The sequence below is a fragment of the Trachypithecus francoisi genome, unplaced genomic scaffold, assembly GCF_009764315.1.
Source record: "Trachypithecus francoisi isolate TF-2019V2 unplaced genomic scaffold, Tfra_2.0 Lachesis_group2, whole genome shotgun sequence".
Taxonomy (NCBI): Eukaryota; Metazoa; Chordata; class Mammalia; order Primates; family Cercopithecidae; genus Trachypithecus; species Trachypithecus francoisi.
Genome location: NW_022681465.1, coordinates 107,620,303 through 107,637,785, shown reverse-complemented (window position 1 = coordinate 107,637,785; position 17,483 = coordinate 107,620,303). Strand labels below are relative to the sequence as shown.

General features: G+C 37.2%; 1 protein-coding gene across 1 annotated transcript in view; it reads right to left on the bottom strand.

Annotated features, from left to right (window-relative positions):
- Positions 1-17,483, bottom strand: part of AGGF1 (angiogenic factor with G-patch and FHA domains 1) — a 33,757-nt gene that overhangs the window by 2,639 nt on the left and 13,635 nt on the right. The window contains exons 6-13 of the mRNA XM_033179928.1: positions 16,749-17,079; positions 15,123-15,234; positions 14,397-14,448; positions 10,663-10,764; positions 9,353-9,518; positions 7,564-7,646; positions 3,135-3,262; positions 771-870 (exon numbers count right to left, since the gene is read on the bottom strand). Of these exons, the coding sequence (XP_033035819.1) occupies positions 771-870; positions 3,135-3,262; positions 7,564-7,646; positions 9,353-9,518; positions 10,663-10,764; positions 14,397-14,448; positions 15,123-15,234; positions 16,749-17,079 (1,074 nt within the window). The remainder of the gene's footprint in view (positions 1-770; positions 871-3,134; positions 3,263-7,563; positions 7,647-9,352; positions 9,519-10,662; positions 10,765-14,396; positions 14,449-15,122; positions 15,235-16,748; positions 17,080-17,483) is intronic.

Here is a 17,483-nt window from a genome sequence, read left to right as displayed (position 1 = left end):
GCTTTATCTTCAAGATAACCCTGAAAAAGAGTTCTTATCCCCATTTTTTCACAAGAAAACTAAAGTCCAAACTTGCCCAAAGCCACATAGCTAGTAAATGACAGAGTACATATTCTAACCTAGGTCTGACTACAAAATCCTAGTTCTTTCCACTGTAACTCAAAAAAAATGAGAAAGCTGGTATACACTCACACTGATCCATCTATTATTTCTTTCGGTAGTAAGTCATTATCCAGAAAGTTCTACAGTCAGGTTACTTCTTAAGGTTTTTGTGAAAGATAACCCAAACCTCCCATGAACCATGGGACCATTAATTAAACCACTATGTCGTTTTCCAGACATTATTCTCTATATTCCATGTTAACATGCTCTGATTCTTGAACCTAACAGATTTTTCAGCGCATACAGAATCCACCTGTTTGTAAACTAACACTGTGATTGTTCTTCAGTGCTCAGTACCAGGCACAGTATGACAGTTATTAAAAATGACTCTAAAACACAGAAGAACCTTTGGCTCAGGAAACAGCACTTCTTACCCTAGCTTTAATATAGGAAAAAAAAAACACTCAAAAAGAGGCTTTCTAAAACTATAAAACACAAAACAAAGCACATGTATATATCTGGTAATTGTGAATGCCACAAAGGCAGTAATCATGTCTGCTTTTGCTTTCTACTACATTCTTAACACTTAAGGCAATGTTTGGCACATTAATGTATACAGTAAATATCTGCTCTAGGAATAAATGAATACAAGAAAATGCAAGTCTTACCGGAGTTTTCATTCCTCCACCATCCTTCCCCAAGCCCTCTCCTTTCTTCCAGCCCATCTTCTCCAACATCTTCCGACCTTTGTTGCTATCAGTAATTTCACTTTAAGGAATATTAAAATGATAGTTGATTGACAAAAGATCTTTTAGGTCGCATTTATAATAAATTCATGAATTAAAAGTAATTGGTACAAGTACTTTAGAAAACCACTTGGCAGCCGGGCACGGTGGCTCAAGCCTGTAATCCCAGCACTTTGGGAGGCCAAGACGGGCGGATCACGAGGTCAGGAGATAGAGACCATCCTGGTTAACACAGTGAAACCCCGTCTCTACTAAAAAACACAAAAAACTAGCCGGGCGAGGTGGCGGGCGCCTGTAGTCCCAGCTACTCCGGAGGCTGAGGCAGGAGAATGGCGTAAACCCGGGAGGCGGAGCTTGCAGTGAGCTGAGATCTGGCCACTGCACTCCAGCCTGGGCGACAGAGCGAGACTCCATCTCCAAAAAAAATAAAAAAAAGGGCCGGGCGCGGTGGCTCAAGCCTGTAATCCCAGCACTTTGGGAGGCCGAGATGGGCGGATCACGAGGTCAGGAGATCGAGACCATCCTGGCTAACACGGTGAAACCCCGTCTCTAATAAAAAATACAAAAAACTAGCCGGGTGAGGTGGCGGGCGCCTGTAGTCCCAGCTACTCGGGAGGCTGAGGCAGGAGAATGGCGTAAACCTGGGAGGCGGAGCTTGCAGTGAGCTGAGATCTGGCCACTGTACTCCAGCCTGGGTGACAGAGCGAGACTCCGTCTCAAAAAAAAAAAAAAAAAAAAAAAAAGAAAACCACTTGGCATTACCCTAACAAAGTTGAAGACACAGAAATTCCACTGGTACATGTCCTACTTAGAAAAGCATGTGCACCAAAAGACACAACAATGTTCTTCCAGCAAATCTAATAGCAACAAATCAGAAACAATCCAGATGTCTGGCAATGATTAAAATGGATAAATTGTGGTATAGTAATACAGTAGAATATTATTCAGTAATAAAAATAAACCATACATAACAAAATAATGTGGAACAAAAAGAATAGACACAAAATAAATATTGAATTGTTCCGTTTCTTTAAAATTTTAAAATAAGTGAAATTAATCTATTGCTGTCAGGATGGTGATTACCTTTGGGGAGGAGAGCAGGACAGTGATTAGGCAGGGCACAGGGAGAATAAGCTTCTGGGGTTACTGATAATTTTCTATTTCTTGTCCAAGAAATGTGTATTCTGCAATATGTTAATTTTATGATGTATCACTGAGCTATATACTTATAATCTGTGTTCTTTTCTGTACATGTTATATATTAAGAAGTTCAAATGAAATAAAACTTCTTAATCAGTGTTTGCATTTTGTCCTATGATTCTATACTCTGCTAATTTAAGAGTATTTTATGTTCTATTATATCTTTTCAGTTCCACAAAATATGCTGTTAGCCCTTCAATTAATAACCAAGCAATGTCAAACCAATGTGTTTTATTTTAAATTTGTCTTATTTAATTTGAATGTACTCTTTATATTCTCCAAGATTATATTTTAAATATTAAACTTGAAAAAAAAAGTGTCATGTTGCTTAGTGTACCTATTTTGTAATCCTATATTTCATCAAATAAAATGTTGGTAATGGATCAAACTCCATCAACTCTAAGGTACACCATTATTTTATGTACAATTAAGAAAAAATTGTTGCCATTTGTAACCATAAAACTCTTAGCGTCAATGCAATATGATATTGAATCAAAACTTTATAATTAGTTATCAGTTCTATATGAAAAATTTTAACTAAACTCAAAATTTATATTCTGAGGAAAAAAATGTAGCTAATATTTGATTAAATGCAGAAATATGGTCATATTGTAGGCCTCAAAAATCACCTTTTTCATTTTTATCCAAACTACTTTGCCAAGAGAAAACTGAGAGAAAAATAAATAAGTGCCGGGCGCGGTGGCTCAAGCCTGTAATCCCAGCACTTTGGGAGGCCGAGACGGGCGGATCACGAGGTCAGGAGATCGAGACCATCCTGGCTAATACGGTGAAACCCTGTCTCTACTTAAAAATACAAAAAACTAGCCGGGCGACGAGGCGGGCGCCTGTAGTCCCAGCTACTCGGGAGGCTGAGGCAGGAGAATGGCGTAAACCCGGGAGACGGAGCTTGCAGTGAGCTGAGATCACACCACTGCACTCCATCCTGGGCGACAGAGCAAGACTCCATCTCATAAATAAATACATAAATAGGCCACCTATCAGGATATATAGCCCTGAATATCAGACCACCCTATGAATGTGATTATGAACAAAGGATGTTTCGAGTCACTGTAATTCAAAACTTACGAATGAACAGATGCAGGAGCATCATCTCTTTGGAAAGTTCCTTCACTGCCAATCTCCTCCCTACGTTTTCCAGCTCTATCTTTATATTTTGGATTCTTCAATGTCTTTTCATCTTCGTATTCGGTATTCTTAATAAACACAAAATATTCATTGAGGAAAACAAAGCTGATAAATAAAACAGAATTTCTGTACATGTGCCTTACTTAACGAATATGGTTCAATGTGGCCTCTATAAACAATAAAATAAAACAAGCTATGATATAAAGAAATTGCTGGGTATGGTGGCTCATGCCTATAATCCTAGCACTTTGGGAAGCTGAGGCAAGAGGATGGCTAGAGGTCAGGAGTTTGAGACCAGTGTGAGCAATATAGCCAAGACCCCCACCTCTACTTGATTTATATTAAAGTTACAAAAGAAAAGATATGAAGAAATTGTCATATTAAATATGCTTTTATTCTATCCCCTTTAAAATGTTTATATTATTTCAAGTTATGCCACAACATACATATACATAAGAAGATGATACGGTGAAAATATAGTATATTCTGACTCAATGCTGCGTTCTCATCTCGTCATACGAACTACTAGTATTTGAAGAAAAATACAGAATCCCTGGGGTTTGGGGGAAAAAAATCTATCTCCCCTTTTCTCTAAGGAACTGAAAGTTCCAAGGGACCTACAGTAGTTTGATACTGTTTCTTGGAAGGGAGAAATGTAGAGACTTTTAAAAAACCCATTTAACCTGGCAATAATAGTTTTTTGCTTCAATAAAGCTCCACTTAAGTGACTAATTAGTCACTTAACAAACATTCACTGGATAAAGAGTATGTCAAGCTCCATGCTAGGTTATGAAATGCCAGAGGGAAGATGCGCATAACCTCTGGCCTGTTACAGTATGAGTGGTTCAATAAAGGTATACACAAGGTGTGGTGGCGGCACAAAGAAGCGGTAGTCAATTCAGCATTCATAGACGCCTTCCCTTTCCCTTTGTTATAACTTGCTGATCTGTATATAAAAAGTATGATACTCATCCAGAGAGATGCCAGGGACTGGAGAGCAACTCAAGGAAGGTATGACAGAAGATTTTAATTAATTTTGCTTTTAAAAAGAGAAGAAAAATATAGAACTACCTATCCTAGTAAGTTTTTCCCCCCAGAAGACAATAAAGAAATTGAGCTAAAATTTTTGAGAAAACAATTTTATTCTCTCCTTAAATGTCTTCTATTTTCCCCCCAAAATTGGCCTATCTTGTTTTTTTCTATGATTTCTCTACCTTAGTAAAACAGCAACAACAAAAAAAACACAATTTGACAGAAAAACATGTTATTTTGGCAGCAACTTCTTTTTCCACATCTTCATGAAGTGTAAAAATTTAGCACAAATATGCTTAAGACCTAGATTCTATATCTAGCTCTACCATTTAATAGCTGGGCTACTAAGCTTTAGTTTCTCAAAAGTAAACTAGAAACATTAATTAATTGCCTTCCTGTTCTATTTACAGGATTAAGCGGTAACTTTTTTAAAAAACAACTTTATTGAGGTATAATTAATATAAATAAATCATACATACCTAGTGTACAATGAGATGCTTTTGAGATTTATGGACCTATGAAACTATCACCACAAGCAAGATAATAAACAAACCCATCTCTCCCAAAAGTGTCCTTGTCTCTCTTTGTAATCTAATTCTCCAGACCTTCCCCGTGTAGCATTCCTCCCTTGTCTAAGCAATCACTCTTTTTCCTTCTGTCACATTAGTTTGCTTTCCTAGAAGTTTATATAAATGGTGCAGAACAGTTCTTCCCACTTTCTTGTTTGTAGTTCTCAACACCAACCAGAATGTGCTGGGAATGCAACATCCTGAGGTAAGGAGGAATTGGCTGAAACAGTCCAGGCTGTTCCACTCCCCACCTGGAAACAGGATGTCCTTCAACACTGCAGCCCAGTGAGTCAAATGACCCTGAGGTACATAACCCAAGGTGGGCTGCTTTCCAGAGTCCCTCAACTGCTGTGCAAGTAGGGCATACAAAGTTGAGGCTCCATTCACCCACAAGGCAGCTTTCTGACCTTTGGGGGGTGGTTTCACAATAAATCCTAGGCTTCTGTCGTCCCTTGCTGCCTATTTGTAAGTCATAAGTTTGCTTCGTGTAACTTGTATGAGAGTGTGTTCTGTCTCACTGACCTCAGACAAGCTGGAAACCAGTGAATGGTGAAACTGTTCCACAAGTGGCAGCACATATACGTGTTTTATTTGGCTTCACTCAACATAACTATTTTGAGATTCATCCAGGTAGGTTGTGGTCTATATTACTAGTTCCTCCTTTTTAATTGCTAAGTAGTATTTTCACCATATAGATATACCATAGTTTGCTTATCCATATATGATGGACATTTGAGTTTTTCTCTGTTTTTGGTTATTCAAAAAAAAAAATACAATGAACATTTGTTTACTGGACTTTTTATGCACATATGCTTGCATTTATCTTGCGTAAATGTCTCAGAGTAGAATGGCTGAATTGTAAAATAGGTGTATGTTCAATTTTAAGAAACTACCAAAGCAACTGCACCATTTTACATTCCCACCAGCAGTGTACGAGATTTCTAGTTCCTCCACAACCCTTGCAATACCTGTTATAGTCAGTTTTGAAAATTTTAGGCATTCTAACAAATTTGTAGTGGTATCTCATTGTGGTTTTAATTTTCATTTCCTTAAAGACTGATGACAGTGAACATTTTTTCAGGTGTTTATTTGCCATCAGCATACCTTCTCTGGTGAAGTATCTACTCAAATCTTTGGCCCATTTTTTAACTGAAGTGTCTTCTTCTTATTAAGTTTTGAAAGTTTTTTGTATATTCTAGATATAGAAGTCTTTGACCAGATACACGATTTGCAAATATTTTCTCCAGTCTGTGGCTTGTCTTTTCACTCTCTTGTCTTTGGAAAAACATAAATTTTTAATTTTGAAGAAATATAGATTATCAATTTGTTCTTAAGGATTGTGCTTTTGGTGTTAGAATCTTTGCCTTAAAAAAAAAGTTTCTGGCCGGGCACGGTGGCTCTAGCCTGTAATCCCAGCACTTTGGGAGGCCGAGACGGGCGGATCACGAGGTCAGAAGATCAAGACCATCCTGGCTAACATGGTGAAACCCCGTCTCTACTAAAAATACAAAAAAAAAAAACTAGCCGGGCGACGTGGCGGGCGCCTGTAGTCCCAGCTACTCGGGAGGCTGAGGCAGGAGAATGGCGTGAACCCGGGAGGCGGAGCTTGCAGTGAGCTGAGATCTGGCCACTGCACTCCAGCCTGGGCGGCAGAGCGAGACTGCGTCTCAAAAAAAAAAAAAAAAAAAGTTTCTAGAAGTTTTAAAGTTTTAGGTTTTATTTTTGTATCTATGATCCAGTTTTGGATCATTTTTATAGACTGTTCAAGGTATGAATCAACACTCTTTTTGTCTGTGGTTTTTTTTGGTAAGGCCATGCAATTATTCTACCACCATTTGTTGAAAAAGACCACTCCTGGCCGGGCACAGTGCCGCACGCCTATAATCCCAGCACTTTGGGAGGCGAAGGTGGGCGGATCACCTGAGGTCAGGAGTTCGAGACCAGTCTGCCCAACATGGTGAACCTCATCTCTACTAAAAATACAAAAATTAGCCGGGCATGGTGGCAGACACCTGCAATCACAGCTACTTGGGAGGCTGACGCAGGAGAATCACTTGAATCCGGAAGACAGAGGTAGCAGTGAGCTGAGATCGTGCCACTGCACGCTTCCAGCCTAGATGACAGAATAAGACTCTGTCTCAAAAAAAAAAAAAAGACCACTCTTTCTCCAACAAACTGCCTTCACGCCTTTATCAAAAATTAATTGTCCACACATATATATGGATCTACTTCTGGACTATTATTTTGTTCCATCCATCTATTTATCTTTATGCCAATATGATACTACCTTAATCACTGTAGTTTAATTATAGTAAGTCTTTAAATCAGGTTGTATTAGTTCTCCAACTACATTGTTCAATCAATGGCATCTTTTTTGTAGAGATAAGATCTTGCTATATTGCCCAGGCTGGAGTGCAGAGCCTATTCATAAGTGTAATCACAGCTCACTGCAAGTGATCCTCTTGCTTCAGCCTCGCAAGTACCAGGGACTACAAACTACAGACACTACCGTGTCCAGTTATGTCAAGGCATCTTAATGCAAGTTTTCTGAAAACCAGAAATGTATATTCAAATGTCGGCTATTATCATTTTTCTACTCCAACTTCAATAGTTTTTAGATTATGAAACCAGAACACTAAACTAATAGAAATCACAAAATCATACTACACAACTATTTATATATAAAATGTACTCAGCATATTTAAAGACATTTTTACTGAAAACCACATATACTGCCTAACAAATGAAACAATATTTAACATCCTCACCTGTAAACCATATTTTACTCGTATTTTCTTTAATTCTTTTCTTCTTTCCAACTCTTTTTCCTCCTTACTTAGTGTTGGACCAACTGAAAGAAAAAAAGTTTGGTTAAAAAAAGCCACTAGGCCGGGCGCGGTGGCTCAAGCCTGTAATCCCAGCACTTTGGGAGGCCGAGACGGGCGGATCACGAGGTCAGGAGATCGAGACCATCCTGGCTAACACGGTGAAACCCCGTCTCTACTAAAAATACAAAAAAAAAAAATTAGCCGGGCGAGGTGGCGGGCGCCTGTAGTCCCAGCTACTCGGGAGGCTGAGGCAGGAGAATGGCGTGAACCCGGGAGGCGGAGCTTGCCGTGAGCTGAGATCCGGCCACTGCACTCCAGCCTGGGCGGCAGAGCCAGACTCCGTCTCAAAAAAAAAAAAAAAAAAAGCCACTAAATCTGATTTTGTAGAAAATTAAAACTAATGTTATTTTATTAATAAAAAACTAGCATAACCCATTAGTAACCATTCCGATTAACCAAAAGTTGAAATAAACATTGATATAAAGGATAAAAGGGTTGTGATGATGTCCTTTCAGCATTTTGGTAACTAAACCTACTTGAGAAGTAAAGCAAAAACTACACATAATAGGAATCTTACAATATAAATATCAAAATAACAATGAACAACTCGATTTTTCAATATGATTATTGTAACAGAATCTCAAATGCAGAAATATTAAGTAAATTTTGCAAAGGAACATAGCCATAAGCAAAATAAAAGTCAGAGAAACCAAAATTCATGTTACTGTGTAATGCAACATACTCATTTTCAAATTAGTATCAGAAAACAAAAAAATAAACAATGAACATGCATACTTGGCATTTGGGGGCAAATTTATGTCAAAAAAGATGACCTCTTACTAGTTCAAAGCATCTATTTAAATTTTAAGAGCTTTAGATGGGTGGGATGAAAGCACAACAGTAATATCCTACAGTGCCATTATAAAAAATAATGGTACATAGACAATATACAGCATGAGCTATCAACAGGACAGAAAACATATCAATCAATAACCCTTAATGCCTTGGCCTATTATTTCCTACGTTAATATTACATGACAGAGTTCAACTGTGGACGACTTTTTTACATCAATACATACATGTCAAAAGGAAATCAATCTTTATTAAATTATTACTTTATTGTCATTACTTTTTAAATTATTTTAATTGATAAATAATTGTATATATGGCGTACAACATGATTTTTGATATATGTATACATTGTGAACTGGCTAAATCAACCTCATTAACATATCCATTACTACCTCATGTACTTATCATTTTTTGTGTATGATGAGAACACTTAAAATCTACTCTCTTACCAATTTTCAATTACAACTGCTCCTAAGGACATTTGACTACCACTACAGTCTGACTCAAAAGCCTACTAAACTGGATTAGCAGAAACAGAGCTAATCAATCTCTTTCCTGGTCAGAAAGCAGACCAATGCTACATATCATGAAGCTAAATTATTACACAGAAAAATCAACTACAATTATAATCTATTAGCCTAGGTCTCAAATTCCAAATATATGTCATTTCTTAGTCTCATTTGGTAATATTTACTGAAATATATCTCAATCTATTATTACATCAACTGGATACAAGACCAACAGCTTTGTATAAATATCTCTCAATGAAGTATCATATCAATTAGACACGTAGCCAGTAGCTGACTGATATTTTTTAGAACATTTAGGTAATGAAAGAGAAACGTTATCACAGCCACATTTAATCTGTTTCACATACCAAAAGATTCATCTTTCTTATCAAGGCGAAGGTGGGCTCTAACCTGCCCTGGTTCACAGCCATCACAGGTATCACTGCCAGGGTGAATGTGAAAGGATAAGACAGTTTCTCCAATTTTCACTTCATCTCCATGCTCAAGTACATAAGGGTCACATTTAGTTTTCGGCTAGAGGGGAAACATTTTACAAAACAGAAATCAAAACAATCACATATGGTTACCTTACATCTATTGTAAGTAATGTCTGATTGCAATTTTAAAAATATATTTAAAATAGCTATAAATGAAATAGACACAAACATACTTCCCCAACTTAATGATGCATAAAAAACAATTCTACTAGTGGAGATGAAGACAGCTGAACTGAGCAATTTGTCAAACCCACCAATCTCCGTATCCAATCAGAAATATCCAATTCTAGACTTCAATCTATTACCAAACCATATAATCATCATAGTAAAAAAAGATGGTGTTAAGAGAATGGGATAAATGCATCACATCTCCCTTTCGTTCTCTTTTGATAACTCAGTTTTATTTCCATATTTACTCTTACAGACTAAGAATAAGGCCTCCCTCCTTCCCTATATTTTCTTTTTCTTTTTTTTTTGAGACAGACTGCAGCCCAGGCTGGAGTGCAGTGGTGTGATCTTGGCTCACTGCAACCTCCGCCTCCCTGGTGCAAACGATTCTCCTGCCTCAGCATCCCAAGTAGCTGGGATAACAGGCACACATCACCAAGCCCAGTTAATTTTTGTATTTTTTGTAGAGATGGGGTTTCACCGTGTTGGCCAGGCTGGTCTTGAACTCCTAACCTCAGACGATCCACTGGCCTCGGGCTCCCAAAGTGCTGGGATTACAGGCATGAACCATCGCATCCAGCCCCTATATTTTCTTATTATGTGCCAAATAGTTTGTTACATGCTGAGGAAGTAAGTGTGAACTGAATAGACATAGCTTTTGCCTTTAAGAAGTTTTCAATTTAGTAGCATTTCCATTGAGACAATTAAAAAAAAAAAAAACAACGGAGGACCTTCAAAGTTGTTACTGAGACATTTACACACTTACTCTGAATAGCTTTACAGTGGATTCATAACTTAAAATAAGGCACAGATACATAATTAGAAGTCAAAACCCAACAGCCAAGGAAGACCCACTGATTATATTCTTTTTTCAGTCTTTCTGGAAATTCCTTTCCAAGTAACACATTTGGGTTTTACTCTGAACCAAATGATAAAGATTATGGCCTTCAGAAATAAAAAAAATTCAGTTTTAAAATAATGTGCAGGTAACTAATTAATACATATACACTCACCTGAAGAATCTGTTTTCCATTAACAACTGTGCCATTTTGACTGCCTTGATCCACAAGGACATAACTTTGTAAGTCATGGTCAAAATAAATTTCTGCATGAAACTTAGAAAATAAAATCAAGCAATTATTAATTACTACACTATTCAAAACTATGGACAATTTCTCTATGATATGATGATGTTAACTTGAGTCTTTGATAATTTAAATTTTATTATACTTAACACTTTTTTAGAAACAAACTATTATATGCTTCTCGTAGAAACAGAGGCTATAGAAGAAAACGTCATCTATAACTCTACCTTTAATTACCATGAAAAATTTAGAGTATGTCCTACTTTTTCTCCTTTTTTACTAGAGATTATAATTTGAAAAATTTTGACCTAATGTAAGTATTTGTCCATATCATTAAAAACTCCTTTTCTTTTTTTTTTTTTTGAGACAGAGTCTCGCTCTGTCACCCAGGCTACAGTGTAGTGGTGTGATCACAGCTTCCTGCAGCCTTGACCTCCTGGGCTTAGGCGATCCTCCCACTTCAGCTTCCTGAGTAGCTAGGACTACAGGTGTGTGCCACCATACCCGGTTAATTTTTGTATTTTTTGTAGAGACAGGGTTTCACCATGTTGCCCAGGCTGGTCTTGAACTCCTGAGTTCAAGTGATCCTCCCGCCTTGGCCTCCCAAAGTGCTGGGATTACAGGCATGAGCCACCACACCTGGCCAAAAATTTTTAATACAAAATGTGATTTGAAACACTCAAGGCCAATCTCTCAGAGAAGTTTCCAGGATCTTCAATAGTTAGGACTAATCTTTCCCTCCTTTTTCCATAGCACTTTATCTATTCCTCTTATTTTGCTTCTTTAACGTTAAGTCATGAGGTTCATTCAGTTGTTACACAGTTATAGAGTTGTCGTTCATTCATTTTGCTGAATGGTAATCCATTATGTGGATATACCACAACCTATCCATCCATCCTTCTGAAAATGGACATTCAGGGATTTTTTCCAAGGTGTTACTAGTTTTTTAAAATATTACTATAAACCTTCTTGTACCTGCAATCTATTTGTGTGCAAAATGCAAGTGTTTCTCTGGAGTACACACCTCGGAATGGAATTGCTAAATCATAACAGAAGCAAATCTTAAACTTTACTAGATAACTGTTTTTCCAAAGTGGTTGTATCAATTCATATTCCCACCAGCAGTCTGAAAATCCTTGTTGCTCTATGTATATACTAAACCAAAACTTGACATTGCCAAAATGTTTAATTTTTGCTAGCCTAAGAGGTGTGAAATTGCTTTATCATTGTGATTTTAACTTGCATTTCCCTGATTAGTACCAAAACTCTTTTCTGAGACGGAATCTCACTCTGTTACCCATGCTGGAGTGCAGTGGCGTGATCTTGACTCACTGCAAGCTCCACCTCCCGGGTTCACACCACTCTCCTGCCTCAGCCTCCCGAGTAGCTGGGACTACAGGCACCTGCCACCACACTTGGCTAATTTTTTGTATTTTTAGTAGAAACGGGGTTTCTCCATGTATGCCATGTATGCCAGGATGGTCTCAATCTCCTGACCTTGTTATCTGCCCGCCTCAGCCTCCCAAAGTGCTGGGATTACAGGCGTAAGCCACCATGCCCAACCCCCAAAACTCTTTTTAATATTTATTAGTCATTTGAGTTTCCTCTTCTATAAATTTTCTTTTTAAGTCCTTTGTACACTTTTTTCCAACTGGATTGTTTAGAATAAGTCTTTCTGTACTGCAAAACCCTATTCCAAAAAGCTGTTCTAAATTACTTTTCCAATAGGAGTGATATTTAATAAATGATGAAAGAAAATTGACACCTTGGCTTCATCTGTATTTCTCAGATTACTAGAAAGACTGAATGGCTTTTCATATATTAACCATGATATTTCCTTAACTGTGAATTGCCTGATGTATCTTTTGCTCACTTATCTACTGGTGTCACAGTGGGATTTAAAAACAAAAATTCACGTGAACTTTTCAAAAATAATGTATATTGTGTCATATTTGTTGTGCCTGTCCGAGTCTGCCTTCTAAACCGGTTTCTTAACATACAAAGAGCAAAATTATTTTGTCCTTTGTAATTTTTACCATTTTTTAAACTCAGAAAGTCTTCTGTCTAGTGGTCAAATACTTGTTTTTTCCCCTAACATTAAGTTTCTATTTTAGAAGTTCCTATTTGGATACACGTCATATGTGCTATCAAACTGACTTCACCAACTAATTATCCACCCACCAATGGATATTAGTTTAAAAAAGAAAGAAAAAACAGAAATGCCACCAGAAGCCTGGTGTGGTGGTGTGTGCCTATAGTGCTAGCTACTCAGGATACTGAGGCAGGAGGATCATTTAAGCTCAGGAGGTGTCAGGGCTGTAGTGCGTGCCACTGCATCCCAGCCTGGAGCCTGCACAACACAGTTAAGAACCTGTCTCTATATCAAAAAAAAAAAAAAGAAAGCCACCATAGAACTATCTATAGTTTAGATTGAAAGTGGGGAAGGATCTCGGAACTCTTTGCTATTTAAGTTACAGATTAGGTGTCATTTTTTGGAGGCAGGAGACTCGAGGTCATAGTAAAAAAGTAAATAAGCAAGATAATCTGGTTAGAATTAAAATTATGAGGACTTTTTCCTCTTGCTGAATGAGTCTCCAAAAAGTGAAAGTAAATGGACTTTCAAATTAAAAATGAGAAATTATATTCCAAAAAGACAAAAATCACATAAAATCTATTTTAGGTCCATATTACAGTCCGTTAAATAAAAGCAAAATGGGAACGATGGAAGGTTAAAAAAAGAGAAAAGCAAAAAAGGAAAAAAGATAACAACCATAAGAGGGGAGAGAAAACACAGAAAACAGTACAGGAAAGAGAAATATAAAGAGCCTCGGCCAGACATGGTGGCTCACGCCTGTAATCCCAACACTTTAGGAGGCCGAGGCAAGTGGATCACTTGAGCCCAGGAGTTCAAGACCAGCCTAGGGAACCCCCAGGTGAAATCGCATCTCTATGAAATTTACATAAAGATTAGCTGGGCATGGTGGAGTATGCCTGTAGTCCCAGCTCCCTGTGGGGCTGAGGCGGGAGGATTGCTTGAACCTGGGAGGTTGAAGTTTCAGTGAGTGTACTCCAGACCGGGTGATAGTGAAATCCTATCTTAAAAAAACAAAAAAAAAAAAAAAGTTAAAATATATTAAGAGCATCAGGAACTAAACCTTTAGTTATTTTCTACTTATAACTTGAGTTGCAATTCTGTTCTATTTGTTTTGAAAACTCAATTGCTCTTTTTCCTGAAACCATTAGATGCTCAATTGGGAGAAGTTTTAAACAAGATCCCTGAGCGGTATATCCTCCGGCTCAAAGTAACCACCTCCTAAAGTAGCCAGAAGCCAGGTAAGATTCAATTTTTAACTGTCATAAAATACAGCCTATTTATTTCACTCAATAAATATTCACTAAATGGGTACTGCTTTAAGACGTAGTATGTTTTCTACTCTTGTCCAGATTCTTAAAAATAAACATAATTTTGTTTATTCAAATTGTGATAAAAAATTTTATTTTCTCAAGCACTGAAATAAACAAATCTGCACTGCCTTCGTTACCATTACTACACTGTATATTAACCTTCCTATTAAATGAGAAAAATCCCTAAGCTTTCTACTGTAATAATAATATAAAAATTTACATCTAGGGGACTATATTTGAGAAATCAAAGAGCTTACCTTACTGACACCAACTTCAGGGATTCGGAGAGTATGCTCCATATCCTTTTCTCTGCAGAATGAAGTAAAGTGTCTTTAATAATTTTTGAAGCATATTGTATAAATGCAGCACTTATAGAGTGACATGGAAAGAATTTCTAAGAATAGATAATGTTAAAATACATGTCTATCACCAGTAAATCTCCTGGTTATGGATTATCCAGTTTCCTTACTGCTACTCTAGACTTCCTATGCTTTCACACAGTGATTATTTGCTCATGCCTTTTTTTCCCCCCAGACTGTGCTTCCTTTGGGCAGAGATTTGCATTAGTCCTCTTTGTATCCACAGCACATAGAATAATGCTTAATTTATGGCCAGGCGTGGTGGCTTATGTGCCTGTAATCCTAGCACTTTGGGAGCCCAAGGTGGGTGGATCACTTGAGGCCAGGAGTTCCAGACCAGTCTGGCCAACATGGTGAAACCCCCGTCTCCACTAAAAACACAAAAATCAGCTGGGCATGGTGGTGCACACCTGTAATCCCAGCTACTCAGGAGGCGGAGGCAGGAGAATTGATTGAACCCAGGATTCGGAGGTTGCAATGAGCTGAGACCATGCCACTAAACTCCAGCCTGGGCAAAAGGGCACAACTCTGTCTCAAAAACAAAAAACAAACAAAAATACATGTTCTTAATAAAGCCTTTCTAAAATAACTGAAAGAATGATATAATAATATTAACTGTTTTACCTTCCAATTGTAGCAGGGTTTACAGCAGTAATGATAAAGAGTGATCCTGTCTGCAACACAGGTGATCTAATGACAATTACTCTAATACATGGGGGCCAAATTTTGTCTTCATCTGCCAAGGAAAGAAGTGAGTAAATATTAATTTAACTACTATGAAAAAGAACTTCATAGGGATAACTAGGCAGCATCCATAAAATAAAAATGTGTTGGCCAAAAATCTTAATTCTGACTAAAACTTCTTAAATTCTGCTGTATAATACATAGCAATGGGTAAGGCTTAACACTGTTATTAAAGTGATCAACATAAAGGTTGCAGGATATGTAGCATCTATCACAGTTATCAAATAATCAACTCTTTCTTTTTTAAGGTTTTGGAATCTGAAAATATCCCAAATATTTTTATATTATTTTAAGTTACAAAAATTGAGTCCATTAAAAAAAAAAAAAAAAAAAAAGGCTAGGCACAGTGGCTCACACCTATAATCCCAGCACTTTGGGAGGCCGATGTGGGCGGATCACCTGAGGTCAGGAGTTCGAGATCAGCCTGGCCAACATGGTGAAACCCCGTCTCTGCTAAAAATACAAAAATTAGGGGGGCATGGTAGTGTGTGCCTGTAGTCCCAGCTACTCAGGAGGCTGAGGCAAGAGAATCACTTGAACCCAGGAGGCGGAGTAGTGAGCCGAGATCGTGCCACTGCACTCCAGCCTGGGCAACAGAGCAAGACTCTGTCTCAAAAAATAAAATAAAATAAAAAATAAATAAAATAAATTAAAGAAGAAAAGCAAAAGAAATGACATTGAGAACCAAAGAACAAAATAAGCTCATACACTACACAGTTGGCCCTCAGTATCTGTGGGGGATTAGTTCCAAGATCCCTCCTTATATGCCAAAATTCTATGGATGCTCAAGTCCTTATATAAATGGTATCATATTTGCATATAACCTACGTGCATCCTTCTGTATACTATAATCATCTCTAGATTACTTACAGCTAATAGAATGTAAATGCTATATAAATAGTTACACGGTATTTAGGGGATAATAACAAGAAAAAAAAGTTTGTACATGTTCAGTACAGATGCAGCTATCCCTTTTTTTTCCTGAATATTTTTGATCTGAGGTTGCTTGAATCCACTAATGCAGAATCCATGGATACAGAAGGCCAACTGTAATATGAAATCCTGTGTTTTAAAAGTATGTCTTTATATATTCAAGTAAAAAAAAAATTAGATTTACCATAATATCCATGTAATTGAATTCATAATGTATACTTTTTAAAGACAACTTGTTTTTCTCTCTTAATTACAAAAGTAGACTACAAATATCTAACCCACTAAAACAGCCTTAATCTATATTTTAAGATGAGAATGCAGGTAACTTGGTTTTGAATTCTATTGACTACGCCATTCAATACAATGAAACTTTCTCAAGGTCCAAGTATTAGTCATTTATTCACATCCTACTTTCTAAAAACCAAGTAGCAACCCACATAATTTTCAATAACATCATTAAAATAATGTTTACTTTCTGGCAGGTATACGACAACTCACCAACATTTTTAACGGTTTTGTTCTTATATAGTTACCAGACTGGGCTATTTACTTAAATAATGATTATCTACTCACCTTCATCCTCACTATCTTCTGCAGTTACATTGCCTTCACTGGTAATGTCTTCATCATAACTATCCTCAGTCTGAGAATCTGTAATTTCACCTTCCTCTGGTTCACTATCAGTCTCCATGATTTTCTCATCTTTAAATGATGTTGAATTAGAGATGTTTTCATGAAGAAGAGACTCTACAGTATTTCCACTAGCTGGAACAGTGAATTTGGGGGGACTATTTTTGTGATGAATGCCTATTTTCGCCTTCTTTTTCATATTCGCAATATTTTCTTCCTCATTGCAGCTTGTATGTTCAACACTGAAGGTTTTTTGATCCTCTGAATTCAAATCCTGAGAAGGGTGGGTAGATAGGTGGGAATAGAGGAGAACACTCTTAAACATCACTATCTTATAACATTACATCAAGTTTCAATGAATTTGTGAAGATGTATGTCAGTAAAATAACAATGGTTACAATCTGTTCCCCCTCTCCTTCTCACATTTTCTTTCTTGATTAATGATATTACCATCTTCTTATCATCCAAATTAAAAATCCTATAGTTATGTCTGAGATCCCCTTAACCATATATAAAATTACCAAGTGCTACAGACTTTTCTCAAAATATATCCAAATCTGTCCCTCTATTCTCAGTGTCTTAACATTCCTAGTTCAAGCCCTAATCACATATTGCCTGGACTATGGGATAGCATAGACCAATAGTGTCCAATAAAAATGTAACACAAGCTATATTTGT